Raw genomic sequence first — 23,352 nt, 5'->3', positions numbered from 1 at the left:
TGTTCACCGAGCTACTTCCACCCTCTTACATATGTTCTCCTCACTGGCAAAGATGCAAAGACCACCTTTTTATCAACATGCATATTGCAGCGTTGTCAGCAGCTCCTCAAGGTTATTCCCTTCTCCTTCTCCGTTATATTTATGAATCCTGTGCAGAGTTGCTATGGTTTCTGCTACCACCAGTCCAATTGGTATTCAGTGCAGTTCCTCTCACCTTTACCATTCAGGTGACCTTTACTTCACAAGGAAGATCTCATGCCATCAGCCCGTTCAATTAGGTGTCACACAACATGCTGCGCAAGAACACCAACTGCTAAAGCAAAAGAGGGCTCTGTGGAACCAATTCATCTGCAAGGGCTGTCCGAGAGATGGATAAACAATGGTCATTATTTCAAAGCAAATTAGAACCAGAAAGCGCAAGCCAGCAGCGTAACTTCTAGACGAGAAGGGAAGCCACAAAAGGAAGACATTTCAGCCTCCAGTGTCTTGTATTGTCCTCTGAGCAAGTATTTTTCTACCTTTCCTGCTCTCTAAAATCAAGTTCAGAAACACTTCTACTTCCAAGACAGTTTAATCAACAACTTAAGCAAGAGACTGCTCACAAATGGGAGCAACGCAGCTGTAAACTGGTGGTAAGCATTTCTCTCTTTGGCAGACAAACACTGTAAGTATTACAGCAGAGCAGCATTGCACAAAGCAATACTGCTTACTGTATGCATGATACCTGCCTCCAAAATTAAGCATGCTGAGAATGGGCTTGGCAGCTTTATATATCAACCGGATGATGAGATCTCCCAAACTCTAACCTAGACACTGAACAGAAAGCCCATGGCTTCTCCCTAACTCCAAGAAATTACAGATACACAAAATCCAGAAAATAGAGCTTGGAAATTCTATAACCCTAGCTCTGCCCATGCCATAGGAATAGGAGAATACCCCCACACTTTGTCTCTTCAGAACAATGCCAGAATTTTCCTTGTGGCACTTACTTGGCTCTTGAGGTAAGTGTTGTTTCATTGGGCAACCAGATTAGCCAAGACATCTCATCCCATAAGCTTTTAATGCTAGTTTGCGCCTTACAGAGATGAGGAATAATTGCCTGGAATCTTTCCAAGACACCTAGGTGCAGACACATAGGAACATGGTACTTTAGCTGATCAAAAGACAGCTCTGTTTTGCTCAAAAGGAGCTCCTCTGTTATAGGTACTGAAGAACCCTGTGTGTGGTAAGTGGGTCAGAAGAACAGGTCACAACCAGTAGACAAAACCAGGCTGACTTAGAAGGCAGAGAAGGTCAAATGCCCTTGTGCTGTAGGAGGTGGGAACATCACTTGCAGCTGCAGCTCCGTTAGCTAAGGTTAGTGAGAATGGCAAGCTCTGAAAGACCAGTGACCAAGGCATGCACAGCCATGGCCAAGCTTTCACACAGCGCTCTCAGCAAACACTTTCCACAAGCAGGGGAAGAAGACTGTGTGACACATTCTCTGAACTGCAGCATCTCTATGCCTTTGCTATCACCAACATGGATGGCTTTGCACAGTCTTTTTTCCATCAGGGGGCTACTGAGACTACTTCCACCCAGCCTGGCTGCAGCCTGCACCTACAGCGTTGTTCGCAGCCTGGTCCTGCCACTCACTTTTCACAGCACGCTGCTCTGGCACTCCCAGGCTCGCTGCTTGCTCCCTGACAGCACAGTGTCACCTGCAAGTTCATCACTGCAGATCCAAAAAAAACCCCCACAGAACCCCAAACCATACACACACAAAAGCACCTCAACAACCGCCCCCCCCCAAACAAAACAAAACAACAAAAAACCCCAACAAAAAAGTCGCTCCACAATCAGATTCAGGGTGGCTTATCCCAAAAACAGACATAAAAATGTTTTCGCTATTTCCTCTGCTGCTTCCATCCCCTCATGCCTGATTGTGCATCAAAGTCTCTGCTTGCTTGATGGAGGACTTCTTTACAGCACACAAACACTTTCATCTTTATCATGATCAGAACAAGTCGGTGAACCTTTGCTATTTCACAGTCTCTTTTAAACCGGGGTGAGCTGAACTTTCTGCACAAAGACTTGACCTCTCCTGAAATCCCTTGATCAGCAATTTCCCTTGCTTGGTCTTTCATGTTTGAGGCATTATGAAACACTGGAGACTACACATTCTTTCATAAGGATGTTAGTGAGAAAATTCAAATAATCAACTCAATCCCAGGAGACTTGGGGTCTCTTTCTAAGTTTGAAAGCTCTTTCCTAACAGAAGTTTCACTCTTGAAAATCTTCTGGTTAGCAGGCAGCTGCTGATACAGCTTCTCTGCAGCCTGATTTTACTTCCAGCCCAAGGGCAAGCAATAAAAAAAATCCTGCCCAGCTCTGTGAGGTCTGAATCAGGTGCTAACACTGAACATCTGCTGGGGCCTCTGCTCTCCTCTCCCCCACCCTCCTTTCATGTGCTGGGCATTGGAGCATTCTCCACTTTATAGCTTGTAGCAACGGAAGGCAAATTCAAGAGGCAAAGCAATGCTGACAGCGCTTTCCAAAAAGCCCCAGCCTCTGCTTTAACTGCTCTCTGTCCAGGACTTTGGTGAGTCCAACACCACTGTGACATGCTGAAATGATCTGCATTGTATGGCAGCCTTTGGAAGCAGTTAGCAGCAAAGCATTCACAGCCCAGCCCGAGTGAAACAGACTCTGCACGTACATTTATTACTTCATACAACCAGATTGCTTATTGTACAAAAATTAACAGTGCCACCCAAGAGGGCCTTCACAGATGTTCTGAAAGAGTGACGTAAACACAGCTTTAAAATACGGGGTTTAATGTACTTTAGATAGGAACTACTGAAGCACCACATGTCGTGTGCCTATGTATACACACACACGCTCGTGTGCATGTAGCTCCACACATCACACACAGACTGAACAAATTGTCACAGCAGGTTGAGGAATCCAGCATCCCTAGATGAGTATTTCCATCAGTGAGACACAAATGGACTGAGCCATACACTCATCCTGCCTTGAGCTGCTGCCACTGTTGGTCTAGTCTTTCTTCCCTGGTTGCTCCTTGCTGCACCCCACTGCTAGCTATCCCCTGGAGTCAATAACCCAATCTCCAAGCCCACCTAGGTGAGCGCACCAGCATGACCTGCTAAACATGTAACAGTCACATCCCCATACTGAAAAGCCTCAGCAGGGAAGGGATACGTTCTGTCTTGGCAGGGTGCCTGGTCTACCTGGGCCCAAATCACAGGCATAAATGCTTGGGCACAACCATTGAACTTATAAACATCTAGAGCCTGGAAACTTTCACTATTCTGCTCTGCAGCACTAAAGGGATGAATGGATCTGTATAGGAAAAATATTTGGGATAGAAATCGTGACCTTTAAAGAAAAAGATTGCAGCACCTGAATAATTCTTATTAGAGTTAATGCCCAGTGCAGAGAATTTTGCTTAAATCCAAGAGGGAAGTTTAATAACTTAAAGCAGAAGGTTTCTGAAAGAGCTAAATGACAACATTGCTGCTAAACGCTGTGCTGTCGACAGGAGGAAGAGCACTGCTGCTTGCAATACGAAACTGAGCAAAGCGGTACTTAGATCCTTCTAAGCAGCAACTGCTGTGTCTCAGCACTGCTCCTGGGCAGATGAACATTGCAAGTTATTGGCATTCGTGTCCACTGCCTTCCAGATCTTGCCTGCCTAGACTAAGCTCCCTGGGCAGTAAAGGCCTCTCTAGTGAGAGAGCATGAAGTGCTAATCTGCTTTACTAATTTGAGTAAGGGCTGTATCCTACAACTTTCAAAGGAAGAAATAATAGGCTGTAGCAATGTCTGCAGAGTTTTCTCTCTGTAAAGTCCAGTTACTCCCTGGGAGGCACAGACTAGCCCTGTATAAAGATTCAACATGGTTTCACCCTGCTCATCTTTCAAAGCAGGGAGAACTTGTTCCTGTTAGTCTGACAGCCACAGGTTCTGTGAATCCCAAGGACTCTATCTACTGTGCAGTCAGTGCAAACTGGTCAGGAAAGAAGCAGTTATTCTCCCTGTAGGCAAAGAGGGTACAAGCTGATATCTTTCTGCACTACCTTCCCTGACCCAGAGTATAACAGGGTCTAATGCTAGGCAGCAGAGATTCTCTGTTCTTGGAAAGGTATAAAACAGCAGATGTGTTTCAACCAGCCTAGAGGCCCCAGAAGATTCTGGCATGCCCATGGAAAGACACTACAAAGCCCTGACTGAACTTCATGTCAGATCCAAGACTGGCAGAACCTCCATGGTGTTTCCCTACACAAATTGGACAGCCCTTTATAATGACAGGATCAATCTCAGATGCGGTCTTCACATACAAATAAAAAAGGGAATACTGTCAGAGAAAGCAGCAATGAAAGTCACTCCTGTGATCAGACAGATGCTGCAGAGCTGCCATGCATGCACTCTGACAGTCCTTGCTACTGAACAGTTAAACATGCTTGAGCAGCACTTGCCTTAGTGGTTCACATATCATGGTCCAAGAGACCAATGTGAGGCATTATTGACATTATTGGGAACTTCCAAGTACTAGTAAAAAGGAGCAAATAAGGACATGTTCCCATTCAAGGAGAGGTGTTACATGTTTCCTACTCCAGCAGTCTGCCACATCTGGCTACACCACTAGGAACCTCAGCAGAGAGCCGAAGAGCAGAATATCTACCGAACTGCACAGCAGCTCACATCCACCAAGATACTTCAGGCTCACGTCAAAAAAAATCACCACAAATTTGAGAGCTCACACATTCCTCTGTAAATTTGACCTCTTCTCATTCCTACCATGGGAAACCTTCATATGTCAGACTCACAGCCCGAGTCTGTGAAAAGCTGGAAAGTCAGTGTGACAGTTATACTCTAAAGAGAGGATTTCTCCTGCTAGTTTCTAACCCAACCCTTCTCATCCCTACACTTGTATGTGGGAAGGGAAGAAACAAGTAAGAGAGATTGTACAGATTATTCTCCCCTAAATCAGTAACATTTATACATTTAAAAAAAAAATCTTCATAAAAAAAATTAAGCATGAACAGTTCTGTAACACAAACAGGTGCAAATTCCATTGCCTAGTAAAGCTAGGAAACAGTTCATGTGTAATCAGAGGAAGCGGAAGTCCACAACCACATGTCTTATGGACAGCCTTATGTTTCAAAGGCAGCCTTCACATTAGTGTCTCTCCTGTACTAAGCTCTTGGTTGCTAACTAATGCTATCCAGACAAAGTACAGGATGGTACATAAGCAAAAAAGTGCAAGATGCAACTTAAGTCAGAGTGCCTGCTGGTCAAACTGGTACAAATCATATTCAGAAATCAAGCATAAATGTGGACTGAAAGCAAGCAAGGCCCTTTTCTCTTCCTCTTATTTCCATCAGAAGTCATCACAAGTAACATCAGTACAGTCTGAAGAGGCATCAGTTCCAAATGGATGTATGTAAGAGGACAGCCAAGCCCATGTCTTGATGGAAAACTGATCCTCATTTCTTCTGTGCAATGCCAACCGACCCACAGGCTTTGCTCCGAGTATCCCAGCAGAGAGAGAGCTAACAGTAACTTCGATGACACATTCAAGAGAGGCAGAGTCAGGAGCTCAACAGAAGAGTAGCACTTAGGAGAAGGGGATACAGCAAACCCTTGTTAACTCCTCTGGAGTCACATCCTCCAGCTGATTTATTGATTGCAGCAGGAGTTGAGTAACACTGCTCTTCATGGGAAAAAGATTATCCTCACAAGTATGACTTTCCCTTCCTGTTTGCCTTATTTTACTATTTTGGAGATAAAACATCTTTTACAATATTAGCTTTTTTGGAGTTTAAAAGATCTTGTCATCAGAAAAGAGTGAGATGGGAGCACAGACAGACCTTTTCTTAAACCTTTAAAAAGATTTCTAACTCATTCTGCAAGTGAAAACAACAAAAGCCATAGAACGCTAGCAAAGGAGCTGTCGCTGAGATTAAGCAGACCCAAACTCCGCCATCCATTTTTCATACTTCTCCAGGTCTGCAGCAGAAACAGATTTGGAGATTTTCTTCAGAGCCAGCTCAAAGTCCCCTTTGGTAACTGGCATCTGAAGCTCCTCTTTAGAAAGCGCACGAATCTCTTCTGGAGTTAAGCCGTTAATACGTCGTCTCATTGCCATTAAAGAGGCATCCCTGGAAACAGAGGACAATGGAAGAGAATTAATAGCTAGCAGCATGTGCTGCAAGCCTATGAATTGTGACTGTATTCTCTTGCTGGAAACCACTTGCAGGAACACTTAGGAGAGCATTTATTTACCCTAGAAGATGCAGTTCACAGCTTCCTTAGCTTCCATGTTCCCAGATCACTACATTAATTCAACATACAGAAAGCACTGGCAACAAAATCCATTTAAGCATATAGTAAATGTGCAGAGATAATTAAGAATATAAAACTGAAAACCTTTTACAATGATTCATAGAGATTAAATGTTACAGTCTCAGTGCAGGAACAGGCAGGGTGGGAGAGGAACTGCGCTCAAATATTTATTCCTTTTTAAGGTAGCCTGGATTTTGCACACCTTTCCTCTTAGATGTCAGCCTTCTCTGCTCCATGCAGCCCAAAAGGACAGTCAGCAAGTGCCTGGAATGCAGCCCAGCTCTGTTGCCTGCTCGCACAAAGCACCTGAATCTGTAGAGCAGGAGGCATCAGACACTAGCATCACATGGTCCTGCAGGGCTGAGGTCACCAGTGCCTGTGGCTCCTCATGCTCTACCTGCTTCGTGACTCCTCCTCGGCTCAGATGCTGCCAGCATGGCCCACTGGCATGGAAAACACTGCTCATTCCTCACACCACAGCCCACATGCAGTCTGAAATTACATTTTTTTTTTCTTCTTTCCCCAGGTTTTTCCCAGCAAGAGATAACAGAAGCCTCGGGGAGAACAGGTAATTTAACTACTGCGCCGTGTGACACGCACTGAGTTTTGAAAACCACGGAGTCGTTTCACCATTTCGGCAAAGAAGCAGGGGAAGGAAAAAAATAAATAAATCCCAAGCTATGTTCTTAAAGGATCAATTTCTGTTGTCAGAGACCCTGACACTGTAAGGGACACAGACTTTTTCCCAATAAGTTTTTTCAAATACCTCTCCTCCAGCAGAAAAGACTCATTTTTGAAAAAATGAAACAAATTGTGGGAACAGAAAAGAAATGAATTTGTGACTAATGCTATCAACTCTATAAACCTTGCAGCACCTAGAAGATTCAGGCAGAAGCCAAGCCCATGTTGCAACTGGGGGCTGTCCAAGCACAGAGCAAACAGAAGTCCTGAAGAATTATTCTATGAAAGGCTCCTTTGCATCACAAAATTCTAGCTCTTAAACTCATTGGATCTGAAAAATAAAGGAATAATCCAAACCTGGTTTGCACTTCATTAACCAGGGCAGACAAATTCAGTGAACAAGAAATTTGCTCAGAAAATTCCTTTTTTCTCTTCAGATCCAAGAAAACCACATCTCACAGAGAGACTCCATCATCTTTAGACCACTCCACAGTGACAGTAATGCAGTAACATGGTTCCAGTAAAACAGATTTGAGCCTCAACACTCTTAGCATGGCTTCAGCTGTAGCAGGTATTGCCTTTCATCATGGGATGCAAACAATGACTTTTCATGCAGTTTTATTTGCAAATTAAGGACAATGAGCTACCTGCAAACATTAGTGATGTCAGCACCAGAATAGCCTTCAATCTTCTCTGCAATTTCTTCAAGGCTGATATCAGGATCCAGTTCTACTTCCCGAAGATTAATCTTAAGTAGTTCTGCTCTGCCTTTTGCTACAACACAAAAGTGGTTGTTTGAAGACTTAGAAGGGTAACTTAAAAAAAAACCCAACCAAACATATAAACACAATTTAGATGTTTCAGTGAAAAATATAAACAAAAGGATTTAATATAAGAAAAGAGTCAGAATACACCACAGTAAATTGTGCAACCAAATACAATAAAGTATATGGTTAAAAGCTGCATGTTAAGACAGCATGCTCCAGAGACACATTTCAAAGTCATAGGTCATTAAAAATGCCTGTTATGTCTCAGGTGACAAAGCATTTGGTCACATACTACCCAAGGGCACAAAAGCACAATCTTACAAATGTCTGCTTCTTCTCACATCCCTGTGGATTCACTCACTGTGCAGTTTCATGAGGACCGCAATGAGGATTCTATTAACAGAGCTTCAGACAGCACAACCCCCTTAATAATAGGCTGAACTTTAAGCATATGTTTAAGCATTTTACTCAGTTGGGACCCAAAAAAGCTGCTGCAGCCTGATAGAAAACAGATACATTCATAGAATCAATATATATTAATATATTTATAATACAAAATCAGCTGGTATCCCTCTTTCAGATCTGGATGCAGCACGCACACAGCGATAGCCAGTTGTGTAAATGAGCACTTACACAGCTCATTAGCCACTGCTCTTGTAGAGGGCACCTGCATTTGTGCATTCAGGGACAGCATGTGTTCAGCAGCCTAGGCTTATAAAAAGGGAATTCACATTTGACAGCTTAAGCTTCAGTGTTATTCTACACAGGGATGTTCAAGCAAGGGTTGAATGCTTTCCTGGCTTTCACTGCACCAAAAAATATATCAACTCAGCATCTTCATTTCCACAGTGACCATTTCTTATGACCTAGAAAAGAGGACAATCCGTAGTAGTAGTAGAAAAGGCTAAAAGTCCTAAGGAAGTGTACACAGTTATGTTTTATTTATTGATAACCCTCACCCCTTTTTTTTCCCCTTTAATTTTTGGGGGAGGAGAAATACAAAAGAAATTATAAAGCTTGTATAAAGCTGCTGGGTTTGTCTGCTTTGCAGAACCGTCAAGAATATGGAGTTATCAATCACACACAATTGGCACTAGCTATAAGATGGGGATTTACTATTTACAGAACATACTGTACACACAGCACACCTGCAGGGAACATCCTGTATCAGAAAACTTTCTTCTAATCATTGCTATGGGGCTAAGGAAGACCTTGCAGTATTTTGAGAATGAAACATAGGATAATCATAGAATCATAGAATTGTCGGGGCTGGAAGGGGCCTCAAGGATCATCTAGTTCCAACCCCTCTGCCATCGGCAGGGACACCTCACACTGGATCAAGTTGCTCAGAGCCACATCCAGCCTGGCCTTAAAAACTTCCAGGGATGGGGCTTCTACAATCTCCCTGGGCAACCTATTCCAGTGTCTCACCACCCTCATGGGGAAGAACTTCTTCCTAACATCCAACATGAATCTACCCACTTCAAATTTTGCTCCATTCCCCCTAGTCCTATCACTACCCAACACCCTAAAAAGTCCCTCACCAGCTTTCCTGTAGACCCTCTTCAGAGACTGGAAGGCCACAATAAAGTCTTCTCAAAGCCTTCTCTTCTCTAAACTGAACAGCCCCAACTCTCAGTCTGTCTCCATAGGAGAGGTGCTCTAGCCCTTTAATCATCCTCATGGCCCTTCTCTGGAAACGTTCCAGCACATCCAGATCCTTCCTGTAATAGGGGCTCCAGAACTGGATGCAGTACTCCAGGTGGGGTCTCACCAGAGTGGAGTAGAGGGGGAGAATCACTTCCCTCAACCTGCTGGCTATGCTTGTCTTGCTGCAGCCCAGGATGTGATTGGCTTTCTGGGCTGCAAGTGCACACTGGCAGCTCATGTTGACCTTCCCATCCACCAGCACCCCCAAGGCCTTTTCTTCAGGGCTGCTCTCAAGCCAGTCGCTGCCCAGCCTATGTCAGTGCTAGGAATTAATGTAATATATGCTTGCCTCAAATTTCACAATACACAGGTATATATATGACATATAACTTCTCTCCATTAACATGCCTAACCATATCAAATCACACAGCACAGCTACAAATGCATCATTTAGACATGCCCAGAACAGCCCAATGTTCTTATTTACAAAACAGATGGAACAGAACCATAATACTGCAAATTAAACTGGAGCCCAGCTTGCATGTTGTCCGGGGTGTAACACACTGTGTCAAAAAACAACCTGGTTTAATTGGAAACAAGAGCAAGAGCTGATAGGATTTTAAACTAATTGGTCATAAAGACAGGCATCCTGTTAGGAGCTGTTTCCAGCTGTAAGCTGCAAAGACAAGCTGTAGAACTATTAAGTGTCCTTATACCTGCTAAATTCAATCACCACTGCTGTCACCATGAACACGCATCTTGTTATCTTGAGCGCTCATGCAGGGAGATGAGGCATCCACTGTACCAAGAAGAAAGGAAGCTATGCAAACTTCAAGTGATAGGAATCTCAAAATTAATAGGACAGGTGAATGACAGCTGGGGAAGACAATGCAAGCTGAGACGTTGTAGGGCAGGAAAGCAATCAGCCTGCTGCATTCTGAGTGACTGGAAGCACAGTCACAAAGGCAAGCAAGCCCTGATTTACAATGAACTAAGCCTGTAAGTGAAAATTCACGGATCCACTTCTTTGCATTTGTCTGCAAGGGCAGAGAGTGCAGTTGCAGTATTTCTGAACATGTCCAACGGCTGCCTTTGATGATTGCTCAAGGACTGACTGTTAAACATTTGAAATAATGCTAGGCTCATTAAAACTAACTCTCTTTCAAATTGTAAGCAGCCATCAATGGCCTTGCAATGAAATGTCACAGCTCTTTGTTTTTAAGCCCTCAAGCTAGTAGTTGGTTTTGTTATGTTTTTTTTTCTCTTTCTCTCACTTTCTTTAAAAATAATGTGACCCAGCCAAATGATTAACCCCTGAATTTCACTGCTCATCACAAAACCATCAAGATTCCTTCAAAACTCAGCAGTCCTGCAGTAATTCTAAGCTTCCCTTTGCAAAGGCCATTTCAAAGGAAAATGCTCAAGGCAAACATACCTGTGGGCAAAGGTATATAAATCCTCTTCTCCAGTCTCCGTCGCAGAGCTTCATCGATATCCCAGGGAAAATTTGTAGCAGCTAATACCATAACCATCTTGGAAGGGTCATCATTTTCCAAAGCACCACCTACCCCTGCAAGCACAACAGTTCAGAGCAATTTCAATGCGCAGCTCTTATTGATCGAGATGCTTGCCAAGAAAAAGCATTGCAAAAGCCTGGAGAAAGCTAAGCAACAGCACTATATAGCCCTAGTGTCCCTTTCCAAACTTCCCATAGCTTAGATATGACAAGACCATCATTGTCACAGAGAGGGGGACAGTTAGTTTGTTTGTTGAGTCAGAGGATGGATTTCTTTGACAGTGCTAGTAACAGTCATTATGTAAGTGTAGCACTACCAGTCCCACCAAAAGTGGCATCTCCGTCAAACCTGGCCGTAGAAGACACAGAAATCATTCCTTGGCCTCCCAAAAGAGGACTGCAAAGAAATTATCATTTTGGGGCAAAAAGCTGTCTACCCTGAGTTTATGACAATGAACCTGCATGATAAAGGACATTATAAATAGTAGTTAAACAGCAGCTGCAGTACAGAGGTGGTTATCAAGCCCCACTACACCATGCAACATTCCTCAGATGGTCACCACTGCTATATAACAAGAGAACAGATACCAAACCTGTCTAAAATGGTACTAACTAGCTGCCACCAGAGAGTACAGCAAAATCAGATCTCCCAATGGAGTCCCTGAGCTGGAGACTCTAATGAAGGGGAGAAAGTTGTTTGAAGTGCATCACAATTAAAGACCTGCATTAAGCTACACAAATCTCCATTATCTGCTTCTCCTAGAATGTCTCTTAAATATGAATTGCCAACTTACCAGCGAAATGGCCATTTCAGACAAAAATAAAGCAGAACACTCCTCACAGTTATCTGCCTTTGGAAACTCCAAAAATACACTACCTCTCTCAAGTCCTGCAGTAGTCTTGCCCTATCCACAAAGCCAGAATTTCTAGATTGCTCAAGTTCTTACATTCCCATCTGTAAAGAAACAACGCCCCAGCCCCAGACTCAGATCTAAACACTTGTTACCATCCATTTGCACAAGCAGCTCTGACTTGACTCTGCGACTCGCCTCGTGTTCGTCCGACGTGCCTCTGCGGCTGCACATGGAATCTATCTCGTCAATGAAGATTGTTGTTGGAGCGTAAAACCTTGCCTTGATTCAAATGAAAAGACTGCTATTAATGCTGCACCCACAAGCATAGGCCCTCATCAGACCATGACCCAGTCCCACCAGGCATACTACATACATATTTTCCCTGCCTGCCACAAGAATGTAATTCAGAATCTTGATTTGCTAACTGTCTGGCAAATGCTGACATTTATATGCTTTAAATTGTACTCCTTAAATTGGAGGTGTTGCTGGTTGGCTCTCCTCAGCAACCAGTCTTGCAAAGGGGAAAAGGAACACAAAATACAGATAGATTTCATGTCCAGGTTTTTGTGCTGCAGAGGGGTAAGCACAGAGGACAGAAAGGAGCTCAGCCTGTCTCAGAAGAGACAGGTTTTAACAGAGTATTGCAGCAGTGCAAAGAGGTGAATGACTCCTCAGTATAGATACTCATGGGCATGTCCTTCACATACCTCTCATGACAGATCAAACCCACAACTTCACTGAGAGGCTTGTGTCCATCATTCAGAACAGAAACAATTAAAACACTCCACTTCCTTCCACTCCCAAATCTACTTTCTCTGGGTTTGTTATCCCACAACCAAATAAGAACTTTTGTCAAGGACACCATTCTACAGTTAGTCTGGAAAATGCTCTTCTAAACATGGGTGATCAACTGTTTTCTTCCTAATCCTCAACGATCAGCAAAGGATGGAAACACAGAGAGTACATCTTTCTAACTGGTTGAAGAAGTGTCAATTCAATGAACTCCGTGCTTCCAACATGCTACTGAAGGGGCAGGAAACCAAAAGAGATGTCCTTTCTCACCTTACTGATCCTCAGATCACATCATCGAGGACATACCATTTCAAACAAGAGGCGCACCAGCTTCTCAGACTCGCCCCTGTATTTAGATGTGAGGGTAGAGGAAGACACATTGAAGAACGTTGTTCCACATTCTGTAGCAACAGCTTTCGCTAGCATTGTTTTGCCAGTGCCAGGAGGACCAACCATCAGCACGCCCTAAAAGGTGAAAACAAAGGTGAGCAACACAAACAAAGAAACTCTGCAATGGGTGCTTGTGGTAGTTTTAGGCTATGCCTTTAAAATTTCATTACAGATTTTGAGTGGAAAAGTAGAAAAACATAAATAAATCACTACTGGGGGTAAAAACTAAAGATCATTCTAAACAATTTCATTGGAGAAATATCTGCTACGAGACTGGCTGTACCAAAACAATTCTTTCTCACAGTATCACAGTATCACAGTAACTAAGGTTGGAAGAGACCCCAAGGATCATCAAGTCCAACCTGTTCCAACAGACCTCACAACTAGATCATAGCACCAAGTGCCACGTCCAATCTCCCCTTGATCTTTTCAGATCTCTTCTCTGCTTGTCTCACTCAGGAGAGATTAACCTGCTTTTGGCTGACCTTGGCTGCATTATTTCGGTTAAGTCTAACCGCTTGCTACTTTTCTCTCTGCTCCTTTCTCCCTTGGAGAAGAGAGGGATGCGGAGGGCAGAGGGCCAGTTTCCCTGATCTCTGACCAGGGAGGGTTTGGTGTTGTTTGTTAATTGTAAATATTGTAAATACTGCATACTTTGTACATTTTCTTTGCATTCCATTGTAGACTGCAGTTTTGCTTGTAAATACAGCTTCCATTTGCTTCCAACTGAGTTGGTCTGGCAAAGTTAAAGTTGGTGGGGGGGAAATTTCAACCCATCACAGTGTTCTATATTGCATCTCAATTTGATACGAGATCTGTATTTAAATTGTTTGATAACTTAATGGTCATCTAATGGAAAACAAAAAAAAGAATCCTGCTTTCAAGAACAGTGTGGAAGAATGTGGTTTGTTTTTACCACTCTACCTGAGTCTGAATCACAAAAGCCAGTAAGTGTTGCTGCACCTGGGAAACAGGCAACAGATTTACAGCCTTGCTCTGAATCAGACAGAAACTGGACATAAACTTAGGCCTTCTCATGCAGGGATGCACAGGCAGATGAAGGCAGTGATTTTTTGGAACAATGGCCTGTTCACAAAGACAGCTTCACAGAAAATAAAAATACTTTTGCAGAAAGTTGCTCCCTCACTAGAGCATTTTTATGTAGAAAAAACATTTTGCCAGAAGTCCTGCTGATGTGTACATAAGAGTCTGCTTGATTTTTACACTTAAGCACAGGGACATTCACCGAATACAATGGTTCTTCATACAGTTTAATCTCTGCATCTCAGAACTTCTGCAGCCATACTACTGCATCTTAAGTACTGGATGAAGCACCATCCTCACCACACTTTTGCATGTCACAAGAGTCTTGCTAGTTTATTTATTTTGGTTGGGTTTTTTACAGATAAGCAACTGTAGCTCAGGTGGGCTACATCTCAGTCTCGCAAACGCCTAATATGAACCCCAGTGATTAATCAGATTTAAACCAGAACACTAAACTATAATTGTTAAGTGCCAAGTTGGCATCTGCATCATTGACTTACAAAATCATTTAGGTTGGAAAAAGTCTTTAAAGACTACTGAGTCCAACTGCAAACCTAACATTGACAAGTCCATAATGTGTGTCTTTCCATCTGTGGTCTACCTGAAAGAGCGGCTAAGAAGCACACATCTCTGCAGCTCAGCCCATTCACCCATCATTGCACAAGAAAGGTTTTAGCTGGACACACAGTGGGCTCAGGACCCACTATTGAGCCTGGTTAACCACTCTTGATAGTATCTCTAAATATACTTATCTTTATGGACAGTCTTTCCAACCCTTTCAGCAGCAGTGCTGGAGAGGGACAATACATTGTTCCATGCTACACAGCAGTAGAACAGAGCATTGTCATTTTAAGCGTGGGACTGTGAAAATGCACTGTTCAGGCAGCTTGGCTTTTTTTCCCCTCCCAACTGCAAGATCTTATTACATGCTAACAAGTTTCCTGAAGAAGTTGTACTGTGTTGCAAGGGTAATCAAATTAGCTAGAATTAGCATTGCACATCATAACGTGCATCGCAATTAATAACTTACATAAAGTTATGCAGCAATAAAATTTCTGTTAAATGCAAACCACACAGCAAATTAGATTTCATCTGTTCCCCACCAAAAAAAAAAAAACCCTCACTTCACAATGCACAAAGAATGACATGGAAGAGATCTATAAAAACAAATCAAGCGGGAATGCAATTATTCAAAAATGCACTATTCAAACGCGAGAGTCTCTCTGTACTCCATTTTCCATTAACTCTTAATACCTTTATTGCCATTTAACACTTAGCTAATGCAAGCTCCACATACATTCATCGGTAAATTAAGTCAGGAATGTTCACACACCATCCATACAGCCCACAGCCCAATGTCACTCCTCAGGCTGCCCAAGGTTTCCTAAGACGCAGAGCAGCAAACATAAAAAGTAAATGGACTCTTTTCCCCCCGTCACCATTCAGACATATACTGTAATTTCAGCTGCTGCACATTATACTATTGCAAAGTACAACCCTGGAGGACTGGATGAAAATCACTCAGCCCGTGATATGGAGTTCAGGGATGACTTACTGTTCCCTCTGAATTTCAAACATATTTATTTACTGTTTTAAAGCAAGCCGCACCTCAATTCAAATCAAAGTTGACCCTGGTGTCTTCTTGCAGGATCTGGTGATACAAGGGACTAATGTAATTTTTTGGATACTGCTCTGGTCCTCCATTATTCTGGAAGGTCAGATTGTGGCTTCAGTTATGCATGCTGATCACTGCTGAAATCAAAGCTCATCGCTTTGCACCTCCTGTGTAACTACTACAGTGAGCGTTACCTTGCACGTGATACTAGTAGCAGCATATATGTGTGTAACACAGCTGCAAAGCAGCCACACCAGCTGTAAAGCCAGGGCAAAACAACCTCTCTGGGGATAAAGACAATAGAAATATCAGTTAAAAACCAACCAAACAAAAATATCCAACCCCAAAACAACACAGAAAAATCAAGAACTCGAGCTCTCAGCAAAACAAGATGTGCATGGTTGCAATCAGAAACACGTAGGATCAGGTTGCTCTTTCTCTCTGAAAACTAGGAGGCTGCCACTTACTTGCTAGCTAAAATCCTTGACAAACACAAAGACTTCTTTATTCTTTCTCTAAGGCTCTGTTAATCCAAAGTATTCCAATAAGAAGCTGAAATGCACCACAGGGAGTAAGTGTTTTGATGAAATCACTGCAGGGTTACTTCTTGTTGTTGTAACAATCACTAGCAGAGCAGTGGGAAGCACAGCGAGCAACCCGGCCTGCTTGGCACAAAACAGTTCAGAGAAAAAGAAAGAGCAAGCCTGGGGACACTCAGAAACCCGTGGCTGCAACTACAGAGCACCTGTGTTGAATCAGGGAAGACAGCTGGCTCCTTCATACAAGGCACTGCCCTCTGAATGCAGGCACAAACTGAGAGGGCTGTCTTGGGAATTGTTCTCAGGAGAGCATGAACATCCAAAACCAGATTTGGCTGCCTTTTCCCTGAATTATTGTCCTGAATGCCTAGGCTCAACAAATGCCTGCTGCTATGCCGATTACTGCAAGAAACAGTCTTCCCTTCAGAACTTATCATCCTTGTAGCACAGTCAGAGGTCAACAGTAGGGAAAATACATGCTGTTCTGTGTGAAAAATAAATTCAGGAGAGTTACAGCTTCACAAGTCACCAGGGAAAAGGCTAACAATGAAGACTCTTCACAGACTCGTCAGAAATCAATTTGCATTTCAGACTGAAGAGAGGAAATAATATTGGAGTATTTTTTTCACGTTAGCTACCACCTAGTTTTCAAAGGCAATACTGCTCAGTAGGAAAAGATAATCTCACACAAAGAGATGGAGGCTGTAACTCTTTAAAAGATCATCCTGTTTTTTCATTATCCACTGCCACAACACTTGGAGACAAGGCCAGTGGTACTCTTCCCGTTCTCTGCAGTCTGCTGAGATACTTGTCTTCAAGGCAGATGGCCACTACATCCTCTAGGCATGTTGATAGATGGGGATATAAAGCACAGCAGCTCTTCACTTCTTTAAAAGTTGTTGAAGACTGGACAGACAAGGCCCCTGCAGCCTATAATAAGGGGACAGATTGACTTCCTTTATGCCAAAAGGAAGAGAAAGATTCAGCCATTCAAAAGACACCAAAAGTCTCACTCTACACTTATAAGCCATGATATCTAGCCTCTGTTCAAGCTTGGTTAACCTTAAGGTTAACCTCAAAGTCACTGCTATTGACCACAAGCACTCTAAACCCCAAAGGCCATATGGCTTGGTGCTAAATTTGGCCTACCTCTAGGTTTGCTCTGCCCCCTGAAACTCACTAAAATCATCACGACCAGCCCTCAAGCAGCAATCTCCTAGCTCCCATTCTTTGGCTTCCCCTTTTTACTGACTGTAGGCACATGCCCAAATAGTGACAAGTCTTCCAGCTGAAGTTTACAAAACAAAGCCATGGAAAAGGACAGTTTTGAGGGTCAGACCTCAGTATAAGCCAGAGAAGTCAAATAACCAAGCAGGAAAAGACTGGGCAAGCATTGGTTACACAAGACCTGACATATGCTGCTGAGCCAGCACACCAAGCCACGGAAACCACTCACGTGGCACAGCGCTCCTTACACATGTCATTGCCTCCCAGACTCAGAATAACAACTTGCAACAGTCTCTTTTGCTCAGTAATGCTTCCCAGTAACCAAAAAGTCCTTCAATTGTGACTACTTACTCCCCAAACAAGTGTTAATTCAGCTAAAAAAAAACAACCAACAACCCAAAAAAAAAAACCCAACCCACCACCAAGGTAATTTTATTTTCTGTATACAGAAATGCTCAGCAAGCTCGTCCCTTCTCAGCAAGGCTCAGACTGAGTTCACCTCTGGTCCAGCTGTCTAATACCTGTGTCCTTCTTCCACTTTAAATTTCTCCCACTCCAGCAGTAACTATGCTCAGTCTAACTGCAAAGCTAAGTCATCACTCAGATTAGGCTCCTCTCTCCCAGCCTGTAGTCTGAGAGACAGTTGCTACATGCAGTATAAAGCAGTCCAAGGACTGCTTTCCTCCATAAAGCACTGAAGAGCAGCCATTATAATCCTAAGCAGAGCCGTCTATTAAGCAGTTCTGTTTCTGTCAATATACCCTGAATGCTTGTTCACATGTACAGGCCCATATACAGAAAGTATCAGCTTGTCAACCAGCTATGACTAAGTAAATACAAAAGAAAGATTATTTACTGTAAAGCCCACACACACTTCCAGCTGTTCTTTCAGTGCATTCCACACGAATCGTTATGAGAGGATTTAATGAACCAATTCCTGATCTGTCCCATTTGCTTGTTTAGCCTTCTGCTACAGCAATCCACACGAATTACAGCAACATAACTACAGCTTGCCATTTAGCAAAACACCAAATAAGTTCCCACCTTCCAAGGTCTTCTGATCCCTCTGAAAAAATCAGGCATCCACATTGGAAGAACAACAGCTTCTCTTAGTAATTTCTTGGCTTCTTCCAAATCTGCTATGTCATCCCTGTGCAAGATGAAGACACTGGAATAAGATTCCCATACAACAGTATTTCTTCTATTTTTATACAAGAAAAATAGAAAAGCTTTTCACTTAGCACTTAGCATGCCAGTATATGCCTCATGAGAGCACTCCTTTCATCTTGTGACCTAAAACTGAAACCACTTCTGGAAGGTAGGGAAAAAATAATATATTTTCAACTCAAGTTACCCAGAGCTGCTTAATTAAAAAATGTTTTGGACAATGTGAAGACCAAAGAGGTAGCTTTAACATTCTCTAGACTGTACTTTCATTTCAGCAGTACTGGTAACTGATGTACTGCACGTAACAGCAGTTAGTAACAAAAGTTTAACTGGAATCAAATTAACAAACTGTTGAAAACAAATGGGCCTTGTTTTGCTTATCTGTGGAAAATTATGATGGCTACCTGTTGTAAGAGTCGCCATACCATCAAAACCACTTGAATTGAGAAAATCCTCCTACCAATGAATGCTTGGATTCCTTGATACAATGTCCCTTTCAAGAGCTTCGACCAAGACTTTGTCGTAACCCGCTCCATCAAATTTTGGAATTTCCCCATCACCACCTTCCTGGGGTGTTTTCTTTCCCTAGAAGTGAAAGTCATACAGGCTCATAAGGACATTACACTTTCAACATATTCTTTACTAACAATATGGAGCAATGCTGGCTGGATCACCTCTGTAGAAGCCAGAGGAAGACATCAAGCTTCAAGACAGCTATCTCAGGACCGTGATGGCCAGCAAAACCAACACTTCATAACAAGTCTCCAAACACCTGCAGTTGCGTCTACAACGGCACCATACTTCCTTCATAGGTGCAGCTCACAGTCATAAAACCTCATCAGAGCTCATTACACATCACAGTGCATGGAGTGGGATGGTTGGTTGGTTTTAAAGCAGCAAACCAGACACTCTTAACAGTGCCAGAGATATGTGACATACTTCCTGGCCAGCCAAAGGCACAAACGCAGAAGCAGCCTCACAAAGCTGGCTTGCATCACAACTTGACACTGAGGACCAGAGTATCTAAAGCATATTTTGAAGATGCTACAGCTTTAGCAGCTGAAGAACTGACAACCCATAATCAGTGAAAAGGAACACAAAAGCTGTTACACCCATTGTCTTTGATGGATGAAACCCAAGAAGATTCGCTCTCCTTGTTTAATGAAAGCCTTTCTGCCCTTTCCTCACCTGCAAACTATTTCCCATCCCACATTCACAGGCTAACTCCATAAACAGTTAAAAGGTCATACTTACTTAAGGGCTGCACCAAAACCCCTAAAGAAGCTCCCCAGTCACCCAGAGACTTCAGGGGATTTTGACACCACTTTCTGCAGCACGCTAATGTAATGCTCGTTCACAACCAAGCCACACGCTGCCTCTGCCCCCAAACGGCCCACAGGTTAACACTTCCGCAGCGCCGTTAAGCTTATCAGGGTGAGGTAACATTTTCCCCTTGAAGCATCAGGGCTCAGATCCTCCTCTCCCACTACAAAAGGAAACCACTTCTCCTCCCAACCCAGCGGCAGTGTGTGCCTGGAAAGCAGCTGCTCTGGTTTAAGGAAGGAGACCGTGAGGGGAGCTACTTTCGGACTCTTAACTCAGCTTCTAAACACTATCAGCAGCTAGTTAAAGGATCCCAGCTGGCAGGACAAAAGCTGCTAGGCAAAGAAAGGCAGGCTGAGAAGCAGCTGGAGACACACGAATAACCTCGCAGTAGAAAAAGGTAGCGATTGCACCCCTCCTACTTGCCTTTTGCTCACAAGGCCTGTGAGGGAGCAGTTTATCTTCCCACTATTTTTATTTGCTTCCAAGTGTTGTTGTGTTGCTCAGTACTGCCAGTTCAGGTTGCCTTTTTTCTAATTATTGTTTTTTCTTCAATGGAAAACAAGCTGAAAGTTGTGTTTAGACAAAAAGCTGGTGTCAAAAATGTACTGGTCTGGCACAAAAGCAAAACAGGAAAACAGCCCTGTAGAGTTGGGCAGCTTTCAAAAAAGAGAAAATGCAATTCAAGTGTAACCATAAAAAAAAATAATAAAAGGAGGGGAAAAAATAAAGACAATGAAATGAAAGGTATTTGCTGTCTGTTACACACTTCTGTTTCTCTGCAATGAACTGGTTTTCCTAGTGAAATAATTTTTCTCCACGTCTAAAAACCACATCGGAGGTTTTGTTGATTTGGTTTTGGTTTGGGTTTTTTTTTCATCTGGGCGAAAGAGAGTTAAGGCAGAGTTCAAAAAGAGGAGAGGGCCGGGCGGACGGCTGCAGGCACTGTGCGGAGGCTGAGGCCGCTGCTCAAGCCGTTCCGGAGCCCGGCGGGCAGAGCTGCGCGCAGCCCGGTTGCTGCAGCAGAGCGGCGGTGAACGCGCGGGTCGGGCAGCGCAGGCGACACCGGCCGCGGCTGTGACGCTGCTCAAAGAAGCATTTTTAAACGAATCGAAGCAAAAGGGGAAAGAAAGGCCCGGCGGGCAAGGCAGGCTGCGGCAGCCACGGGGCGGCAGTAGGGCCGGGCGGCAGCGCGGTGGGCAGCGGGAGGGGCGGCGGCAGCTCCCCCCGCCCGGCCGCCTCCCGCACACTGCATCTGGGGTCGAACCCCAAACCCTCGCCGCCGGGGCCCGCGGGACTGACGCTTCCCGGGAGAAGTTGTTCCTCCGGCTCCCTGACAAGAGCACGGCGGCCGCTGGCATCACCTTGGCTGTCATTTTAGTGACAGTGAATGCTTCCAATTTTTAAGTTCTAGGATTAACCTGAGATTTAAAATATTTACACTTTTCACATGCAATAATGTTATTTATGTTGGAGCCAAACTGGTCCAACATGCAATCCTCAGTCAGTAAGTGAGCAGTGACTTAAAAAATATATATATTTTAAAGTGTCACCTGAATCCACACAGCAGGAATAAGCTTAATTTTCCAGTCACAGCCTCATCTCTCGTGGAATTACTTTCCCGAAACAGCTTTAAATAAGGCTGCTGTGATGGCTTCTTTCCATCAGCATATGCTGAAAGGCAGGTATACAGCTGAGTTCCTACCCTTGGCAATCTCATCACTTAACCTTCTCCTCAACCAACCAAGCTCTGATTTAAAAACATTTTACAACTTTGCTGGGTTTCAGTCAGGAAGGGGCATCAGACCTGCACCACTCCACTGCAGCAAATGCCTGATTTTCAACATCCATTTATTTCTACACCTGTACTAAACCCTGCATTAGCTTCTGCAGTTGTCTCACTGATGGGTCCATCATCCTGATGTACTTGGCAGCACAGATGTTCTTTTCCATCTTTTGCCAAGCCAAGTTAAGTCTCCTCTTAGAACATAAGCTGAATACAACTACTTGTTCACTTTGGCAAACCATTGTTTTAAATATTCTTTCTTCCACTTTTAACAGCTCTTTCTTGAGCATGCCTGTTAAAATGCATATGACACAGTCATGTTGCTGTCTCACCGCGGCCTCCTAATAATGGGTGTCTCTTTGCTAATAACATCTCAACAAACTAAGCCTGAGCGTTGATTTATGTTAATTTCCATGAGTATATCATACTGCTGTGACTCTGTGATATGTCTGTCTTCTCCTTCACTCCTGAGCTCGCAGCCTCTAGAAGAAATTCTTGTCTCCAAGCACATGTCTGCACCACTGAACTTTATCCCACTCAACTGAATGACTCCGGCACAGAATCATCCAATCCCTACTGGAGAGCAGCCTCATTCTCCTCTTTTGGTGATGATGCTTCCCAGCTCAGTGTCATCAGCAAATTTAATTACTACATGCCTCCTTTTCTTGGTGCCAAGTTCACTAATTCAAATAGAAGACAAGAGTTTGTCTCGAGTCTTGAGGGAGTCCACAAATGTTTTACCAGTTGACTGATATATTTTCTTTCAGTACTACTCATTAATACTCACATGGGACAACCAGACACCATAACTTCTAATGGAAACCTCTGCTCCTAACCCTGCAATTTCACCTACCAGTTCTTTCAGCATTCTTGGGTTAAGATTATGCAGCCTTCTAGTCACAATGCATGGAGGTCTATGCTTCCACCTAAATACAAGCACCTCATCTCAAATCTGATGATGATGCACATCAGAACAATCAAGGAAAAAAACATTACATTTTCAAAGTCTTCATTGATTTTAACATTCACTTCACAGATAGGGCAGCACAGCCCATGGCTACTTGATATCCTTTGCAATGTGCACTGTTCTCATCCTCTGACAATCTGAAATAACCAAACAAGTACTCCTAAAAGGTGTTCTACTGTTTACATATAGTATCATGTGATTTCTAAACCAAGCAGAATTCAAGCTGCCTCTTTAAGATGAACTATTGAACAGAAGGCAAATTCTTGGAAATGTTTTGGCAGAAGGTTCCCTGAGAACAAGCCTAATAATTTCCAGTGGAACTAAGGAGGAAAAAGCAGTATTTCAGAAAAAGCAACACATAAATGTACGGGTTTAGTGGATAAACATCATCCAGTGGCTGGCAGTTCAAGATTATTTCATACAGCACTACAAAAGGTCATTTTACAGGCACAGTCAGGTTAAAACTCCTTATCCCAAGACAGTTACTGCCAGAATGAAGAGATTATATGGTCCGGGGGAGGAGAAACAGTGAAAGAAGGCATTTGATTCAAGTGAGGCAAAACACTTCTGAAGCATACATACTATACCTCTATTTATCTTTATTGGATCATAGAATGGTTTGGGTTGGAAGGGACGTTAAAGAGTATCACAAATAAGCATGTATATTACATTGACACTGCAACAAA

The 23,352-nt window shown here is 43.3% G+C and overlaps 1 protein-coding gene across 1 annotated transcript in view; it reads right to left on the bottom strand.

The window, feature by feature from the left end:
• Positions 1 to 4,289: 4,289 nt before the first annotated feature.
• The window catches only part of KATNAL1 (katanin catalytic subunit A1 like 1), a 41,950-nt gene continuing 22,887 nt past the window's right edge, over positions 4,290 to 23,352 (bottom strand). Inside the window, exons 5-11 of the mRNA XM_054164892.1 lie at positions 19,051 to 19,175; positions 18,468 to 18,573; positions 12,915 to 13,073; positions 11,969 to 12,095; positions 10,882 to 11,016; positions 7,677 to 7,803; positions 4,290 to 6,164 (exon numbers count right to left, since the gene is read on the bottom strand). Of these exons, the coding sequence (XP_054020867.1) occupies positions 5,966 to 6,164; positions 7,677 to 7,803; positions 10,882 to 11,016; positions 11,969 to 12,095; positions 12,915 to 13,073; positions 18,468 to 18,573; positions 19,051 to 19,175 (978 nt within the window). The 3' untranslated portion in view covers positions 4,290 to 5,965. The remainder of the gene's footprint in view (positions 6,165 to 7,676; positions 7,804 to 10,881; positions 11,017 to 11,968; positions 12,096 to 12,914; positions 13,074 to 18,467; positions 18,574 to 19,050; positions 19,176 to 23,352) is intronic.

The sequence above is a fragment of the Dryobates pubescens genome, chromosome 10 (assembly GCF_014839835.1).
Source record: "Dryobates pubescens isolate bDryPub1 chromosome 10, bDryPub1.pri, whole genome shotgun sequence".
Taxonomy (NCBI): Eukaryota; Metazoa; Chordata; class Aves; order Piciformes; family Picidae; genus Dryobates; species Dryobates pubescens.
Note: the sequence above shows the minus strand (reverse complement) of the source record. Positions and strands in the feature narration are given on the sequence as shown.